General features: G+C 37.9%; 1 protein-coding gene across 2 annotated transcripts in view; it reads left to right on the top strand.

Moving 5' to 3' along the window:
* Positions 1-16,275, top strand: part of LOC121504417 (adhesion G protein-coupled receptor L3-like) — a 361,289-nt gene that overhangs the window by 324,327 nt on the left and 20,687 nt on the right. For both annotated transcript variants that reach the window (XM_041779142.1, XM_041779143.1), the window contains 2 exons: positions 614-705; positions 14,754-14,922. In XM_041779142.1, coding sequence (XP_041635076.1) covers positions 614-705; positions 14,754-14,922 — 261 coding nt within the window. The remainder of the gene's footprint in view (positions 1-613; positions 706-14,753; positions 14,923-16,275) is intronic.

Here is a 16,275-nt window from a genome sequence, read left to right on the forward strand (position 1 = left end):
TCTAAATTGCTGGAGATTTTTTGCTGCTTTAAAGCCATTTTTTTAAACAGCTCTGATATTTCAAGAAAACAATAGTTGTAGGAGTCTTCCACAGAGCAGGAAGGTGAATTAAAAAGTGCCCTGTGAATAAAATTATACCCCACCTCTGTTATTTGCTCGAGAAATAGCTCAAAGCACAATGTTAGAAATACTGAATGTTCTTCAAGCGGAAATTTCAAGCAATGCCAAATATTTTTTCAAGATGCAGAAACTGTAAAAAGAAAAAGGAGTGCAGCGGCAGCAGCAGTGGCAGTTATTCCCTGTGGTTGCCTCTAAGTGTGAGTATGATGAGACAAGTGTGACTAAGTCAGATGGAAAGGCTCCCTCATACAAGTATGCAGCTGTCTTGTCTCACCGTTCCCCCCTGTTTAGTCTGTCGTAGCGCCACAGAGGTTCCACAGGATTTTGCGCTCTGTTTGGCAAAGTGGGAAACCGAGTCGGGGGGCTGCTTCGGCAGCGTTCCAGCTTTGTGCTACAAAGTGCTCTGATTTAAAATGAATGGAAGTGCAACACGAAACATACAATCTTAACTTCCCCTCTCCGTCTCTCTTTCTTTTTTTTCTCTGATTCTTAGCTCAATGTGATCTTCCTGGGCATCGCTCTCTACAAGATGTTCCATCACACGGCCATCTTGAAACCAGACTCCGGTTGCCTGGACAACATCAAGTAAGAGCACTCAGATCACCCATATATCCATTAGAGCTGTCCAGAAATAGCGTGAGGTTTTTGTTACAGATGGAGAGAATGTTTCAGAAATGAGTGTGACAGGCTCGCTTTTAAAGCTGAGTTGTACCGGATGTGCCTCAGTTTGAGCCTCGTTTTCTGCACTTTAAAGCTACTGAAAGGAACTTAACGGCTGTCACTGAAATAGCATTAATCATACCAAATGTGACGCCACTTTGAGAGTGTGCTATTATCTCAGTTTTCAGCATGCAATTTTGTGTATGCTTCGCTGGCTTGGCAAGGATTGTAAAACACAGAATGGAAGCAGGCTGGTTGTATGAGACCACCCCAGAATGCATTGCAACTGTAAGTATTATACTGTAACACTTCAATAACAACATAGCTGTATTAAATGTGGTCTGACGATTACAAGAGCTTATGGCTAGCTAAGCAACAAAATGCAGACTGGAAATACATGAAGGATACAGTCATGTGATGCAGAGATGATGGGCTTTTAACTGCTTATTAACCATTAGCTTGGCATGTTGATTGGATGTTTGAGTGTGGTGGTGTATAAACTTAGGTGTGTCAAATATGCTTTTAACAACACATCTCACCCTGATGTTCTTTAATATTCAAATATGCCTCTCTTTTTGTGGAAAATGTTTAATAAAAGGCTGTTAATCCCTTTGTCCGACACCTACCCCCGAGCAGCAGGAGTTTCAGGCATTAATAATGACAAAAAAGAAATAATCAAACTCATCCCTTATAGTCTTGTTTGCTTTTGTACCTCATAAAGAGGCATCAGTATCAATTTCACTCTGTTTCATAACCACTTAAAATCTCCTCACAGCAGCTTTAATGAACCCCTGCTTAAAGAGGAACATTTTGGATGGTATTAACACAAATGTTCCCAAGCTTTTCAGTCTGTCTCGCCTTCCCCCTTTGATATTTTGAAAACCTCATTAAAAGCACTTAAGGTTGTGAACAGCCAACCCAAGGGTCCAGGAGTTTGAGCCTGCAAAGGTAAGCACCTCCCATTACACTGAAAGGTTGTGTCAGGCGGGGTTAAAATCAAACAGATATGCTGCTGCGTCTCCGTTATTATCTGAAGAACGCTGTTGTCTGTGAGCGGGAAAAGGCCAGGGGACAATCAGACAGACCTAACCCAGTGTTATCTAGGTGTCAACATGCTGACAATGAATATTCATAACGTGGGTTTATCTCGGATGGCTGGCTGTTTACAGATAATATGAAACCTTAAGGGACAAGAATGGCTATAAAAGTCAGTCACAAACTTTTCTATGAGTGTTTTAACACCTGTTTCATTAACCATGTCGGTAATGGCAACAGTATTTCTTTAATAGTGAAAGCCTATGCAGGGGTACTATGTACAAGATATTTGTGATTGTAAAATATCCGAAATACACAAACCCCTACTGCACTTTGAAAGAGCAAAATCTGTTATATCTCAGTGAACCTTCAAGACTGTAAGCATGTTTTTATTTCAAACAATGTTTCCATTAATGTGGACATATGGGGCTGGATCAATCCATCAACTCTTTTGTATAGCACCAATCATAAACAATGTTATGTGAAGACCCATTACAAAGCAGGCAGGTCTAGATCTTACTCTCTATATTACTTATAAAAGCCCAACATTAATCCACCATGATCACAACGCTATACCAGGGTCCAAGACCATTTTCCCAAGGGGACACTTAGGTGGATGATATTACATCACATTGCATGGTTTGGCATAGAAAAGCATCATATGCCATTCTATTGAATTGTATCACACATAGTAGCATTGGATTGCATTGCACAGCATCACATCGCAGTGCATGAATAGTAAGCATCACATTCCATGGCAGAGCATTACAGTGCATTGCACAACACAACATAACAGCATAGCATCACATCAGATTGCATAGCATTGCATCTGATCACATCATTTCAAATAGCACAGCGTATCATAGCATCCCACTGCATGGCATAACACAGCATATGACAACTCCTCACATAGCATAGCATAGCATCAGATCACTTTGCAACGTAAGAGGGACTCATGACTACTTGCGCACTTGATGCTTGAGCATTTGTTGGAGATTCTTGAGTAATTTCTATTTTTGCTGTTTTGGTATTAATTTTTCTTTTGACAGTATAAACCACCCAGAAAATGTTTACCATACTCATTTTTTGTATCATTTTATTCGGCAGAGCCTCAACTTTATGTAATGAAAACGATCGTTTAATTGTAACTTACAGTATTAGATATGGGACTTCCCAAAAACACACAAAAAATTAATAACAAAAAATGTTGTTTTTTTTTTGTTTTGTTTTGTTTTAATTTAAAAGAAAATCAAAATATGATGAAGTTGTCATTTGAAGAGTTGGGAAATTTTAAAAATATTTAATGACACACTCACTTGAAAGTAATAAAATCATTAGGGCTTTCAATTTAATTGAGTTAATCACGATTAATCAAGCCCACCGTTAGTGCACTATTTTTTTTTTATTGCAATTAATCACGTGCTTTATTGTCCCTTTCAATAGACTTGGTGAAGACATTTTAATGTCTCCCTGCAGCCACAGGGATGTAAAATAAGTCCACCGCTGCTCCTTAATGTCTCATTGTACTTTAAAAGAAATGTACAGACAGCTCAGTGGAAGTCAAGTTATCTGAACCTTTTTGATATTCTGTGATTTCATTTTCAATCCATAACGAGTTCCTTTTTCAGTGATCAAATTCATGTTAAAATCTTCAATCTACCAATAAAAGCAGGTAAGTATCTAAACAGGAAGTCAATTACCCTTAGTTTACGACAGTAGGGAAATGAAAAGATGACAAAAAGTTTAATATGCAAAATAGCAGAATTTTAAATATCAATAAAAAGGGTGCGATTAATCGGGATAAGCTACAGAAATTCTGAGATTAATCAATTTTTAAAAAATTTCTTTTGACAGCCCTAAAAATGATATAAATCAATCTAACATGAATATTTTTACACAGACTGCATAATGTCAATGGGCATTTTTTGTCCACTGAAACGCTTAAGTTAAAAATACATTTTTTACTTAGGTGCACAGAGAACAATATGATATTTGCATTTCAACACAGTGAAGGATTCCCAAACAGTGCATATTAAACATAAAAAGATGTATAAGTGATCAGAAATCAATTTAATTGCAAAAAATGCAGTCATACAAATATGGGTTTTTTTATGACTTCTCCAAAGTAGCATATTTTCAGAACAAAATTACAGAGAGAATCAAATTACATGGACTGCGTTTTTGCAGTATGAATGATAAGCAGATAATAAAACTATAAGGAGGGTTTTTCCTTTTAAAAAAAATAGCAGAATGCTGAAATTATGGAAATTATCAGTGCTAGTCCTTTACAGTATAGAACACTGTACTATATTTGTAAAATTAATTGTTCTATCAAATTCAAATGATCTTATTTCCTGCTCTAAACAACCCATTGACATCAAACAAAGGTTGAAAGACAGTTTCAAAATCACATGTACCAAAAAAAATAGCTGCAATTCAAAATGTGGCTTTGTTTGCATGATATAACAAAATAAAAATAGCACATGATGGCATCACGCCGGCATCTTTGTCGAAGTCTAGTAAGCACAATAGGAAGTAAAATGAAGATTATTTACTTTTTATTAGTGTTCAAAAATATTAAATGATGAGCCATTTTTCATATCTTATTTCATTGTATCCTAATAGATTTTACCACATCAAATCCTGCCGTATCACATTAAATCATGTTGTTTCAAATCCCACTACAGTCTGTATTGTGCCATATTGTATATGGTACCTAGGTTAATTTTATTTATTAAAATCTTAAAGTTTGAGACCAAATTTTTCGATTATGAGCTCAGAAACACAAAGTAAATAGAAGTAACAGCAGAAGAAATTACAGATAAATATATAAATTGATTTAAAAAAATTTAAACGAGCAAAACAAAGATTGAGGCGGTTTTAATGTTAATAGTTATAATCACATTTATAAATATGATAATATAAAGTTAGGTCAGCTTTAAAAATCACTTTATCATTGATGTTTTGAAAAGAAAAGAAAGAGTAGACTATAAAAATAACCATCACAGGGATGTAAAACTGGCAAAACTGAATGCAGTTAAGTCTTTATGTCCACTTCTATTGATTACATAATGGAACAAGCAATAATCTTTGAACATAAATTGATTATTTTTGGTCACTGGGGGCAGCTAAATAAGTGCTGTGGGGCTATGAGTGGTCCCTTTCACATCGAAGTTGCCATGCAATCTATTGGAATGATAAAGATATTGATTAGTGCAGCTTTAAGCACCAAAGCTTTGAGTTTTCATTTAATTATCTGTGCATTAAACTCTAGAGCTTCACTGATGGGTTCAGCCATACATCTGAAAGTTTCTTCTTAAAGTCCGACACAGTTTGTTTTTAAAATCTTCTCTCCTGAAGGATGACACAGCTTTTTCAGACATTGTCTTTGACGTAAGCCCCAGCTACCTGGTGTCAGGGCAGCCTCCTTCCACAGATGGTGTGAAGTTGTTTTGCCGCTTGCTTTGATGGATAAGGGTCTTTGCTCTGTTTTTGCTGTCTGCCATGCTTTTTTGGAGCCACTCTGGACACATTAGTCTCCTTTATGGCTGACGTTCTGGCTGCCTTTTTTTTTCTTTTCTCTTTTTGAGCATCACTTCAGTGGTTGTGTCTCGGCACAGTGGCCCGGTCTGCCCTGCTCCTCTCAGCACAGTGATACATATAAAATACCACAGTCTTCACCAAGCATGATACAGCCTGCTGTAGCAGCACTGTGTCAGACCGTACTGTGCTGATATGTTTTTCTATCATTCACTGCAGGATATTCCAGAGCTGTTTAAGTGTTAAAATGAGCAAGACCAAAGTGTGACCTCTACCAACATCACAGAAAACTCCCAAAGACATGGAGAATGAGGCATTTCACAATGTTCAGAGGAACTTCAGAGTTTTCAGTTGTGTTTACATCCTTTAACATCACACAAAGAGCTTCTCACATAAAGGTTTATTTTATCTACAGCATTTTTTACCTTATTTATAGCTTTCACAAGACGTCACACACTAATGAAATCACCCTCTGGTGGGCAAGAAAGACTTCCCACTTCTGTACGCTATGTAAAATTGATAGACTCAGTCACCACCTTCTTGTTTTAACCACCTTCAATTTTAATTTTTTTGAGTGAAAGAAAATCGTTTCTCAACTGGATGCAGTAGACAAGCTTGGGTGCTACTTTTACAGAATCCTATTGAAGAAAGAAACTCAAACAAGGAGAAAATAGTGAAAAACTGCTATTGGAGGCTCTGCTTTCTCTGTAGTTAACCAAAGAAAGCAGTGTTGAACAGACTTCTCTTAAGCTCAACATCAAATATCATGTTTAAAGTCAAAATATGCAGGCAAATCAATGATGAGAGATGATTTGAAGTTAAGGAAAAAAATGACAAAGAAAAAACTTGATTTGATTATTTACCAGTGAAGTGTGTGAACAACACTGCTAGTATGAATGAGGTCCAGCACCCTGTAATTGAAGATAAGTGAATGTATTGCTTTTTAGACTTGGTAAAAGACACACACTTCACCACTGGAAAATCTGGGGAATGTTTGAAATTATTAAACATTGAATTCTTTCAGATATCACCGTAAAGAGTAACTAAATCCCAGAATTAAGCTGAAGTGCATCTGTCCTGGAATTTCTCAAAAATGTATTCAGACGGTCGCTGAAAGGGCTGCTGTCCCTTATCAGCCACAGCATAATTCGATCTATACTGCTTTATAGATTTATCAGCCTTACTGTCCATTCAAGCTAGAATTATCACAAGTGTTTAATAAAGATATATAGGTGTGTAGAGGACACGTTTGTCATTGACCGTTTTTAGAAAAAAATCTTGGTCAATGGCACTACATTAACCACAATTTTAGAATGTCATAGTGACACTTCTGATTGGTGGATCCTGCCTTTCCCTGCAAAAAATCTGTGTTCTTTCCGATTCTGCAACTTCAAGCAAGTTTACCGGTCATTTTTAACAAAAGAGAAAGATACATGGTCATGTAGAAGACACACACTAGAATATTATTGAACTTATTTTAAGAAAGACATGGTTTAGTCACTGTGCAAATCCACAACACAAAACAGGGACAATAAGACAGAAATGCAGCTCTCAATGATTGACAAGGAATACTTCCTATAGCTAGTTCTGCCCAGATCAAAGCCTCTTACTTGTGATCACAGTGTGTGATTTGAGTCTGATATCCTACTAGATCCAGGAGTGAGCAGAGGTCAGGCCAGTCATTTTCCTTCCACGGTTCCAGCAAGTGAAAAGTCTTGTAATGACAAGATTCAACTTTAAGTGTTAAGTGTTTTTTTTTTTTTTTCTTTTTTCTTTTTTGATCATGTGGCAGTACAAGGTACACCACTGGAATTTTGGGGAATGCTCAAAAGTATTAAACATTGAATTCCTTTAGGTATTGCAGTAAAGAGTAACTAACCCCAAGTGTTTCAGCTGTGGTGCATCTGTCCTTGCAATTCACAAAAATTAATTGAGAAGATAATTGAAAGGGCTGCTGTCCCTTATCAGCCACAGCATCACTCAGTCTATACTGCTTTGTAGATTTGATTATCAGCCATTCTGTCCATTCAGTGTAGACTTACCACAACTGTGAAATCATGATACATGGTCATTGCTATTGACCCTGTTTTTACAAAACATCTTGGTCAATAGAACTACATTATTAGTTGTGATCACGGTGTGTGATTTGAGTCTAGTGTCCAACTAGATCCATGAGTGAGCAGCTGTCAGCTCATTAATGTTCCTTCCATGGTTCCAGCAAGTTAAAACTCTTGTGACGTCAAGATTCAACTTTAGGCGAGAGAAGAGTCGTGTCCGTCTTTGGATACCGGTGGGCTTTATGCAACACTCATATTCAGATGACACTGAAAGAAGGAAAGAAACTCTTTTTCTCCACTGGCTAATTGCTGACTGGGCTTAAACTTAAGCTAAAGCTGGAACACAAAGGAACAGTGGTAGAAAAGTGGTCTGCTGCCAGGATGGCAGTGGGATGGCCCCTTAGTTTGGGGGCGGGGGAGGGGGGCTGTAATATATGTTGACAGGATCAAATTTAAATCTCTAGATGCATGGCTACATTCTACCCTGAAATACACAGTATATACTATGATATGTGGCAAATTAAAATCCAAAACCCTCAACATTGAGAGGTCAGACACTGGTAAAAATACAAACAGATCACCAGAAATCCCTTGATTGGCTAGTGTTATTAGTACGTCTGTTGACAAAAACAAATCTTAAACCCTAAAAACACAACATAAACCTTTGTAATGCAGAGTTTTCTTGAGGTGGATACTTATTGGATTTCTTTAGCAGACTGCTGTTTACCTGGCCAACATTTTGAAGTTCATTTATATATAATGCCCATCTCTGGTATCGCTAGATCCACTGCGTAGTTTGTTCTGCAGCAAAATATTGACTGCCGAGGTTCTCAGTGTCATATGATTTATTACAGCGGCCTCACATAATGTAGCAGAGAGCTGACCGCCTGACCTCGACTCTTACTGACTTTCCAAACAGTCCGCAATGTTTCAGATGACCACTGGATACTAATGTGAAGCTGTGCTGCCTCTGTCAGCCCTCATTCATCTGACACAGTTTTAAGTCAAAGCCCATTACTCAATGCATCACAGCTCAGGCACTTTCTGGAAGCTAGCTTCAGCATTAGCAGTTTGCCATGAACTTGTGCTTTGGTCCATCATGAACTAGTTAAAAAAGGTAACTATGATGAGGAAAAGCATTTTTTTCCTTTGTGTTTGTTGTGCTTTCTTCAACTTATCGAGTTGATTGGGTTGGTGCTGATGGTACCATGGGTTAATTAAGTTGTTCTAGCTTAGTTTAATGAGGTGCATCTTCTTGTGTCTTATCTCACTGCCATTTGGTTCCCATTTATGTTTTGATGTCTCGTTTTCTGTTCTGATTTCATCATGCTGCTTTGTTTTTACATGAATGTTTCATCTCTGATTCTCTGTGTATCTCCCTGTCTCCTTCCTTGTTTCCTCTTTTGATTAGCACTCCTGCTTTTTAAAAAAAAAATCATATGATGTGTTTATCTTTAACATCTTTCTGTTTTCTCATTTTTCCTCCCTCCGTCTTCATTTTAGCTACCGTTATTATGATGGATGTATTATTGTAGAATGGCACTGGTAAGACGCAACATTTCTCAGTCGAGGGTGTAGAGTAGAATTGATATTGTGTTTGATGTGTTTTCTTCCCTCCTCATCCCCCACATAATGGAGACAGCAGCTGCCACTGTGCCGTGATTCATGGATAAAAACATGACTTTTTATCATTGTGACTCTAAATACCAAACTGGATCCTGAATGTGGCACATTTAGAAAATGATGGATTTGCAGCAAAAGACTGTTAGAGCTTTCTACCACAACAGATAAGAACCTTCAAATAAAGTATGCAAATCAGAAAAGGGCAAAGATGAAAACTCTTCGACAGCATCAAACTTGACGCTGCTGATGTCTTAGACTCTTTGAGGTGATTCACTTCTGGTTTGATAATTAGTTCCCTTTCCTCCCAGTAACAGCCTATGAAATGACTTCATACAAATCTAGGACAGGCTGAACTGATCAACTGCAACCTCACACATAAATGACATGTAATATCAAGGAATGGCCCCCCTGCAAATGAAACCATTTTGGAGAAAATTGGCGGTAATTTGGTGCCACAGTGTGCAGAATTTCTCGTCTTAGAATAGCTCATTTTAGGTTCTTCCACTTGATTATTAGCTTCTTGACTTTAAAGCTTTTAAGAGCTCTGCTACAGCCACAGTGGATGAATTTAGCTTTTTTTTTTTTTTACTGCATTGCATATTAAAAGTATTCACAGTGTATTCACATTTAATATTTTACTCCTTGATTTTAAAACTCAGTCTTGATCAATATAACTTGGCTTTTCTGACAAAAAAAAAAAACTCTTTAATGTCAAAGTGAAAATAGATTCCTAACAAGCTAACGTCAGTTAAACAGAAACATGTTAGGTAAAATAAGTGAATGCATAAATATTCACTCCCTTTAAAGTGACTGAGCTAATTCATAAGAGGTCCAGTCAGTGGGTGGACCTCAGTGCAGTGAATGTGTCTCACTTGATTGTAGTTAAAAGACACCTGTGTCTGGAAGGTCCAGTCACTGGTTGATCAGTATTCCTGGCCACCATTGCACCATGAAGACAAAAGAACACTCCAAGCAACATCCCCTGTAGTTCAGTTAAATCCATCATGAGGAAATGTAAGGAATATGGCACATGCGTAAATCTGCTTTGATCAGGTCGTCCTCACAAACTGTGCAAGAAGCAGACAGGTAAAAGAGGCTACCAAGGCACCTATGACTACTCTGGAGGAGTTACAAGCTTCAGCAGCTGAGATGGGACTCTGCATTCAACAGCTGTCACCTTGGGTCTTTACGAGTCAAAGCTTTATGGTGGACACCAAGCACTGCACATCACCACAAACACGCCATCCCCGCTGTGAAACATGATAGTGGCAGCATCATGCTGTGGGGACGCTTCTCGGCAGTCGGTCCTGGAAGGCTTGTAAAAGAGGAGGGTAAAATGAATGTGGCAAAATATAGGACAATCCTGGTGGACAGTCGTATTCAGTCTGCAAGAGAACTATGGTTTGGGAGAAGACTTATTTTCCAGTAAGATATCGACCTGAAGCATACAGCGAAAGCAGAACAGAAATGGTTTAAAGAACAAGGTGAGTGTTCTGGAGTGGCCGAGTCAAATCCCAGACCAACAGAGAAATTGTGGCTGGAGTTGAAAAGGGATCACTATATACTTGATACTTTGACATTTAAAATGTTGTATTTGTCATAAAAGTCAGACTGTATTGATCATGATTAGTCTATGAAATCAAAGAAAAGATAAACATCCAAGGAGCTGAATACTTTTATATGTACTGTATATTCCAGCATTTCAGATGTCTATGATTTCTTTGATGAGTACATTTGACCTAAAGTATAAACGCTCTAAATAACATGTTTTACCATGCCACAAGCTCTTCTCTAAATGGACAATTTTTAACTTCAGGATGCCAGAAGTCTGAACCAGGAGATTCCATAGCTTTTATTATTTAAGTAGATTTCAAGCAGCATAAGTCCAGACGAGATAAAACCTCAACTGAAATGCCCTCTCTTCATTTGTAAGAGATCTGTTCTGCTTTTCAGCGACTGTTATGCAGTCTCAGAAGTTTTGTGCCTCGAGGCTCCTTCCATGCCGCTCTCAGATTCATCCCATATTTATCTGATCACTCCAGAAGAAGATAAGCCCTGCCTGATATGAGTCATAGCCTCTTCATATCCTGTCGTCCTGGATGCGTTTCTCATGACCTCTCGCGTCTCTATCATCCAACAAAAACTGCCACAAGTTAGAGGACAATATTTAGTTCCCTTTGTGCCCACTGCTTGTGTTTCTGTGTCCATTCCAGGGGCAATCGCCTTGATGAAGTACCTCTCCCACCAGGTCATTAAGACAGCCCTGGGAAAATTATGTTTAATGGTTGCCTGGGTGAATTCATAAATCATTTATTTTGCCTCACACCTGGCCCATTTATAACGGCTTAAACGCAAAGGTCTGCCAGCATTTATGAGAGGAGCTAGATCCTTGTATGAACTCTGATAATTATGGCGTGATTGCTAACAAATCCCTTCCACAAATGTATGAATGCATAGCCTCAGTATTTGAATGTTGTGAATGTAGCATTAATCTCCCCTGCTTAAACATAACCATGTTATTTCTGTCTTTTTGTATTGTTTCCCTCTTAATGTCTCAATTCCATCATATTCTTTATAGCCACACATTTTGGATTACACATCCATACCATTCTTATGTGATTTGATTTATTTCTGTGCTTTTTCTTTTTCTTATTTTGCCTATGTCACTCAGCTATCAGGATTACGAACCAGAGATCAAGTAAGGCAAAATAAAAAGGGCCCTTTTTCCCTCTATAATGCCAGCTTTCATCACTCCTTCATATGAAGTCCATCCACCAGCCCCTCTGAATCATTAACATGATTTATAGTGAACTACTCCATCATGATGAGGCCTGCATTAGTTTGCATACAGCACTCCTGTCTTAGATATACATGGCTTACAGATGTGACAAGCAAGATTAGTTTTCAATCGCACCTGTGTCTTCAAAGTGAAAAGACATTAGTGATTTCATGTAGATACGGAAACTACGTTTGTCAGTAGAAGTCTCCACATAAAGGCACTGCTTTCATGAATCTACATGTAGGGCAAAGATTCTCAACCAGAGATGAGATGAAAAGAAAGGGAGGTAATTATAAGGTTTTACACCTGGAAACCTTATGCTGTCATGAGTTAGCATAAAAATATAGAGAGAACTTTGAACAGATTGCATTAATCACAGAGCCATGAGATATATAGCTAGAGGTAATGGTTATACAGCTAAGACAGGAGTTTAAACCAAAGAAGGGCATAGCTGGAATTGTGACAGTAGTTTAAAATAATGGAAAAAAAATCAATATATTGCCCTCTTTGGTATTTAAATTACATTGTTTAAGAGAAAACTTTGTTTGAAGTTAAAACAGAATAATAATAGTGTTTGGACTGCCTTGTATAGAAATTTACTGTACATGGACCATTCTTGGGGAGGCTATCCAGGTATACTTAGAGCCAACTAAGTATACAATGTATGGCTATTAGGATAAGACCACAGGGTTCACAGTCACACCGAGTGTCATATATTCAAGGTTGGGTATTCATGCCCAACTGTTGTAAGTTTTCAATAAGTCTTTAGTCCACTGCTAGCCACTGATTGAGGTGCATGTGTTTTTGCTAAGGCATTGGGAAATGATAAGCATCATTAAGAAAGAAGAAAGCGTTGATTGGTTTCTTTGACATTAAGGGTATCACTCTGGAGGAGTGGGCTCCAGAAGGGTCAATGGTGAATCAACACTATTCCAAACAAACCGTCAGAAGAAAGTGACCACAATTCCGTCAGGACCACTTTGCCAAGAATCGCTCATGATTTGCTGTTATAAATTTTTCTCTTTATTAGCAGTTTTTTTCCTCTCTTATTGCTATTATTTATATTTGGCAGTGTGGCTGTTCTGGGATCCCCTGCCCTTCCACAGGCCTATTCTGACAGCATCAAGCAGGAACAGTACACTTTCCTGATCTCCCCGTGCCTACAAAGAAAGCCTGAGGCAAGGAAAGAAAAAGCAAAAATCCCAGTAGGCCTCACTGATAACAGAATGAAACTGACTAAGTCAGAAGCACAATAAAGGAGGAGCTGGGGTGGAGGAGGGTTGACAAAACAGATTGTAGAGGGAGCAGCAAAGCATAGCCAGGCTAAAGCAGTTTAAATATGACAGCATGAGTGTGATAAGCCAATAGCTTGCATAGGACAAATCAGCTGGTCGTCAGCTGATGAGGGCTTGTGAGTATAGCTTGCTAAGCAAATGTTGAAAACGGATCATTTCCCGATGTCTAAGAAAACACATGCATTTCAATCAGTAGCTAGCAGTGACCTAAAGATGTCACCTATTGGAAATTTACAGCAGTTGTGTGTAAATACCCAGCCTTTAATGTATAACACTCTGTGTGACCACATAGATTTATCCTCATAAGCACAGTCTCATTATTTGATAGCCATACCTTTAACATCTGGAACACTGGAATGATGGGTGGTGAGAAAAAAAGGGTGGCCAAGTAAGTTGAAAGGAAAGTGGAGCCACTTTTTTAGCATCTGAATTAGCACAATACTTCACAGCTTAGTTTAAAAAAGCAGCAAAATTATCTTTACAACCAGCAAAGGAAAGTATCCTTTGCATTAACACATTTAATGAGGATTTTTCAGGTACAAGTAACGCTGTCGTCTGCATAAAGGATGTCTTTTTCATCATTGGACCAAAATTAAGTGTGAAATTGCTACTATACTTGCCAATCCTGACTCTTTCTCCATAACATTTAGCAGCCTGGCTTGCTGTATATTTGCTAATGATTTAATATAGATTGAGTGGACAGGAGTATTAACATCCTTTCTTATATTGGAGTATGACATTTTAAAAATACTGAAAGGTTACCTGATCACTTATTGAGCTTTGACAATGAAGGCCAGTCATATCAGAGGCCCCACAAGGAAAAATAAATGCCGTCAGAAGATGGCCCTCAACGCATTTAATCAACTCAAAGACGGGGCCGTTCATATGCAGGCTGTTTTGGATGACAGATGCTAGCGAGAAGCAGATATTAATCTTGACTCCACCTTACCTTCAGCAGTGTGAAAGGGAGTCACCGAAATATCAAAAGGTTGCACGTGAAGAAAAAGTGCCTCTTATCCACGAAGAAGACGGAGCCCTTCATTTTTAATACATCCGGCACGCTCAGGGGAATTTATCTGCGTTTAACCTTTCAGCTTTAGAAGAATTTGCACAACACTTTCTCCAATTTGCAGGCGATGAAATCCAACATATACACAGTCTGATAATGAAAACACCATATTTGTTTCCCCTTCCATTTATGCAGATCTCAATTTTGGTACATATGAACCTGTAGTGTTATGATAATTTATCACTTTTCAAATATTCAGCAGCATTGCCTGCAAGAGTTCAAATGAGGAAAGGAAAAAGTTAACCAAGGCAAGCAAGGAATCAGAAAATGAAGATTAAAACCAGTCATTTCTCATCAATTTCTCCTCCTTTCTCATTTGTTTTGTGACTTTTCCCCCCTTCTAGGAAACCTATTTCACTAGTGGATGAAGTAATGCATTGAATTCATTTCTTTTGGATATTCTGACACACTCAAAGTTCGACGTATTTCATTTCCCAGTTTTTTCCCAAAAATATTCCTTGGGCACACTTCACTATCTTTTCCTCCTCAGGTCAGAAGATGTTTTGAAGCGTTTCTGTGCAGAATAATTTTGTGAACAGGTTTCTAAGATGTTTTTTTTTTTGTGTATGTTCCAGATCATGGGTGATTGGGGCCATCGCCTTGCTATGCCTGCTAGGTCTGACCTGGGCCTTCGGCCTCATGTATGTCAATGAGAGCACAGTGGTCATGGCCTACCTGTTCACCATCTTCAACTCCCTGCAGGGGATGTTCATCTTCATTTTCCACTGTGTGCTGCAGAAGAAGGTATGTTTCTAACACATACCAATGATGTTGTATTGCATTACAGCAGCACATTTTATCTGAAACAACTGTAAATCCAAACATAATATCCTTTTAACTGTGTAATTTAGAGTCATAGTCATGTGAGAGTCAAGAAAACAATGAATCACTGCACGTAAGATGAATATATTTACGTTAAGGCACAAGTGTTCGAATTAAGGAGCAATGTAAGGTGTTCAAGTCAGTGGATCAGTTGTGTAAGAATGGCTGCTTGAGTGAACATGCGGTGGTGTGTACAAAATAAAACAAAGAGCTTTATTGAGAGGGGAACAGCGTCTCTCTGCCTCTGCTTCTCTCAAGGTGCCTCCCTAGTCTCTAAAATGGTGTGTCCTCAGTTAAACTGGAAGAAATTTCTGACCCCCCATCTTAAAGACCGTCCCAAAGCTCTTAAAGCTGCTCAGAGGAGAGAGAGAAAGATCCAAGAACTGATGAGTAAAAATAAACACAAGCAGTCTTTTTACTAACAGTCATGCCCCCTTGTTAGATAACACTCACTGATTGGATGCAGCAGACCTTAACATCCTGAGACCTGAGCTTTTGTTTGGAATGCATTTTTAGTTTCTCCCACTTATCTGGGATTAGTAAGGAACCTGATAATTTCAAAAGCAAAGACTTGTCTTTGAACAGGAAGTAGTTTTCACCAAAATAAGGTATGCGTATGAGGAACACAGATCTATCTGACAGTTCAAAACGCAAAAAAAGTAAGTAGTTTATATATTTTTTATTCATTTTTTTATGCATTTGGAGTGTGTGTCAGCCAACTGGTAGGGGGCTGTTCAGTCAATGAGAAATGGTCTAAGTCATTATGAGACGTATGGTGTTGTAATTTTTCTGATAGACCACAAGAACGTGTTAAAAATAAATTCTCCAATGTGAGTTTTGGAGGTCTTGGAAAATTCCCTTTAAAATTGTAAAACATTCTCAAAACATAAAAAAGACTTCTTCTAAGACAAATTCTGAGAATCTTTTTAAAATACCCTAAAATGACCCCAAATATTCCCCAAACATGTCAGTAAACTTTTCTAAAAAAAAAAAAATAATAATAATAAGATTAACATTAAAAAATCACAAAAAAAAATCTATGAAAATTCCTTACATTTTCAAGTGAAATGTGTCAAATTTTCTGTCCAAATTCACAAAGATTTCCAATCAATCCCTCCTAAATTTTTGCAAAATTTTGACATCACATAATTTCAAAATCCATTAAAAAATACCCCAAAATGTAAATATTGCCCAGACATTTCTGAAAACTTTTCCAAGAAAGCCTAGAGATAAACATGATATTAACACCAAATTCCATGAAAATTCCTGAAAATT

The sequence above is a fragment of the Cheilinus undulatus genome, linkage group 22 (genome assembly GCF_018320785.1).
Source record: "Cheilinus undulatus linkage group 22, ASM1832078v1, whole genome shotgun sequence".
Classification (NCBI taxonomy): domain Eukaryota; kingdom Metazoa; phylum Chordata; class Actinopteri; order Labriformes; family Labridae; genus Cheilinus; species Cheilinus undulatus.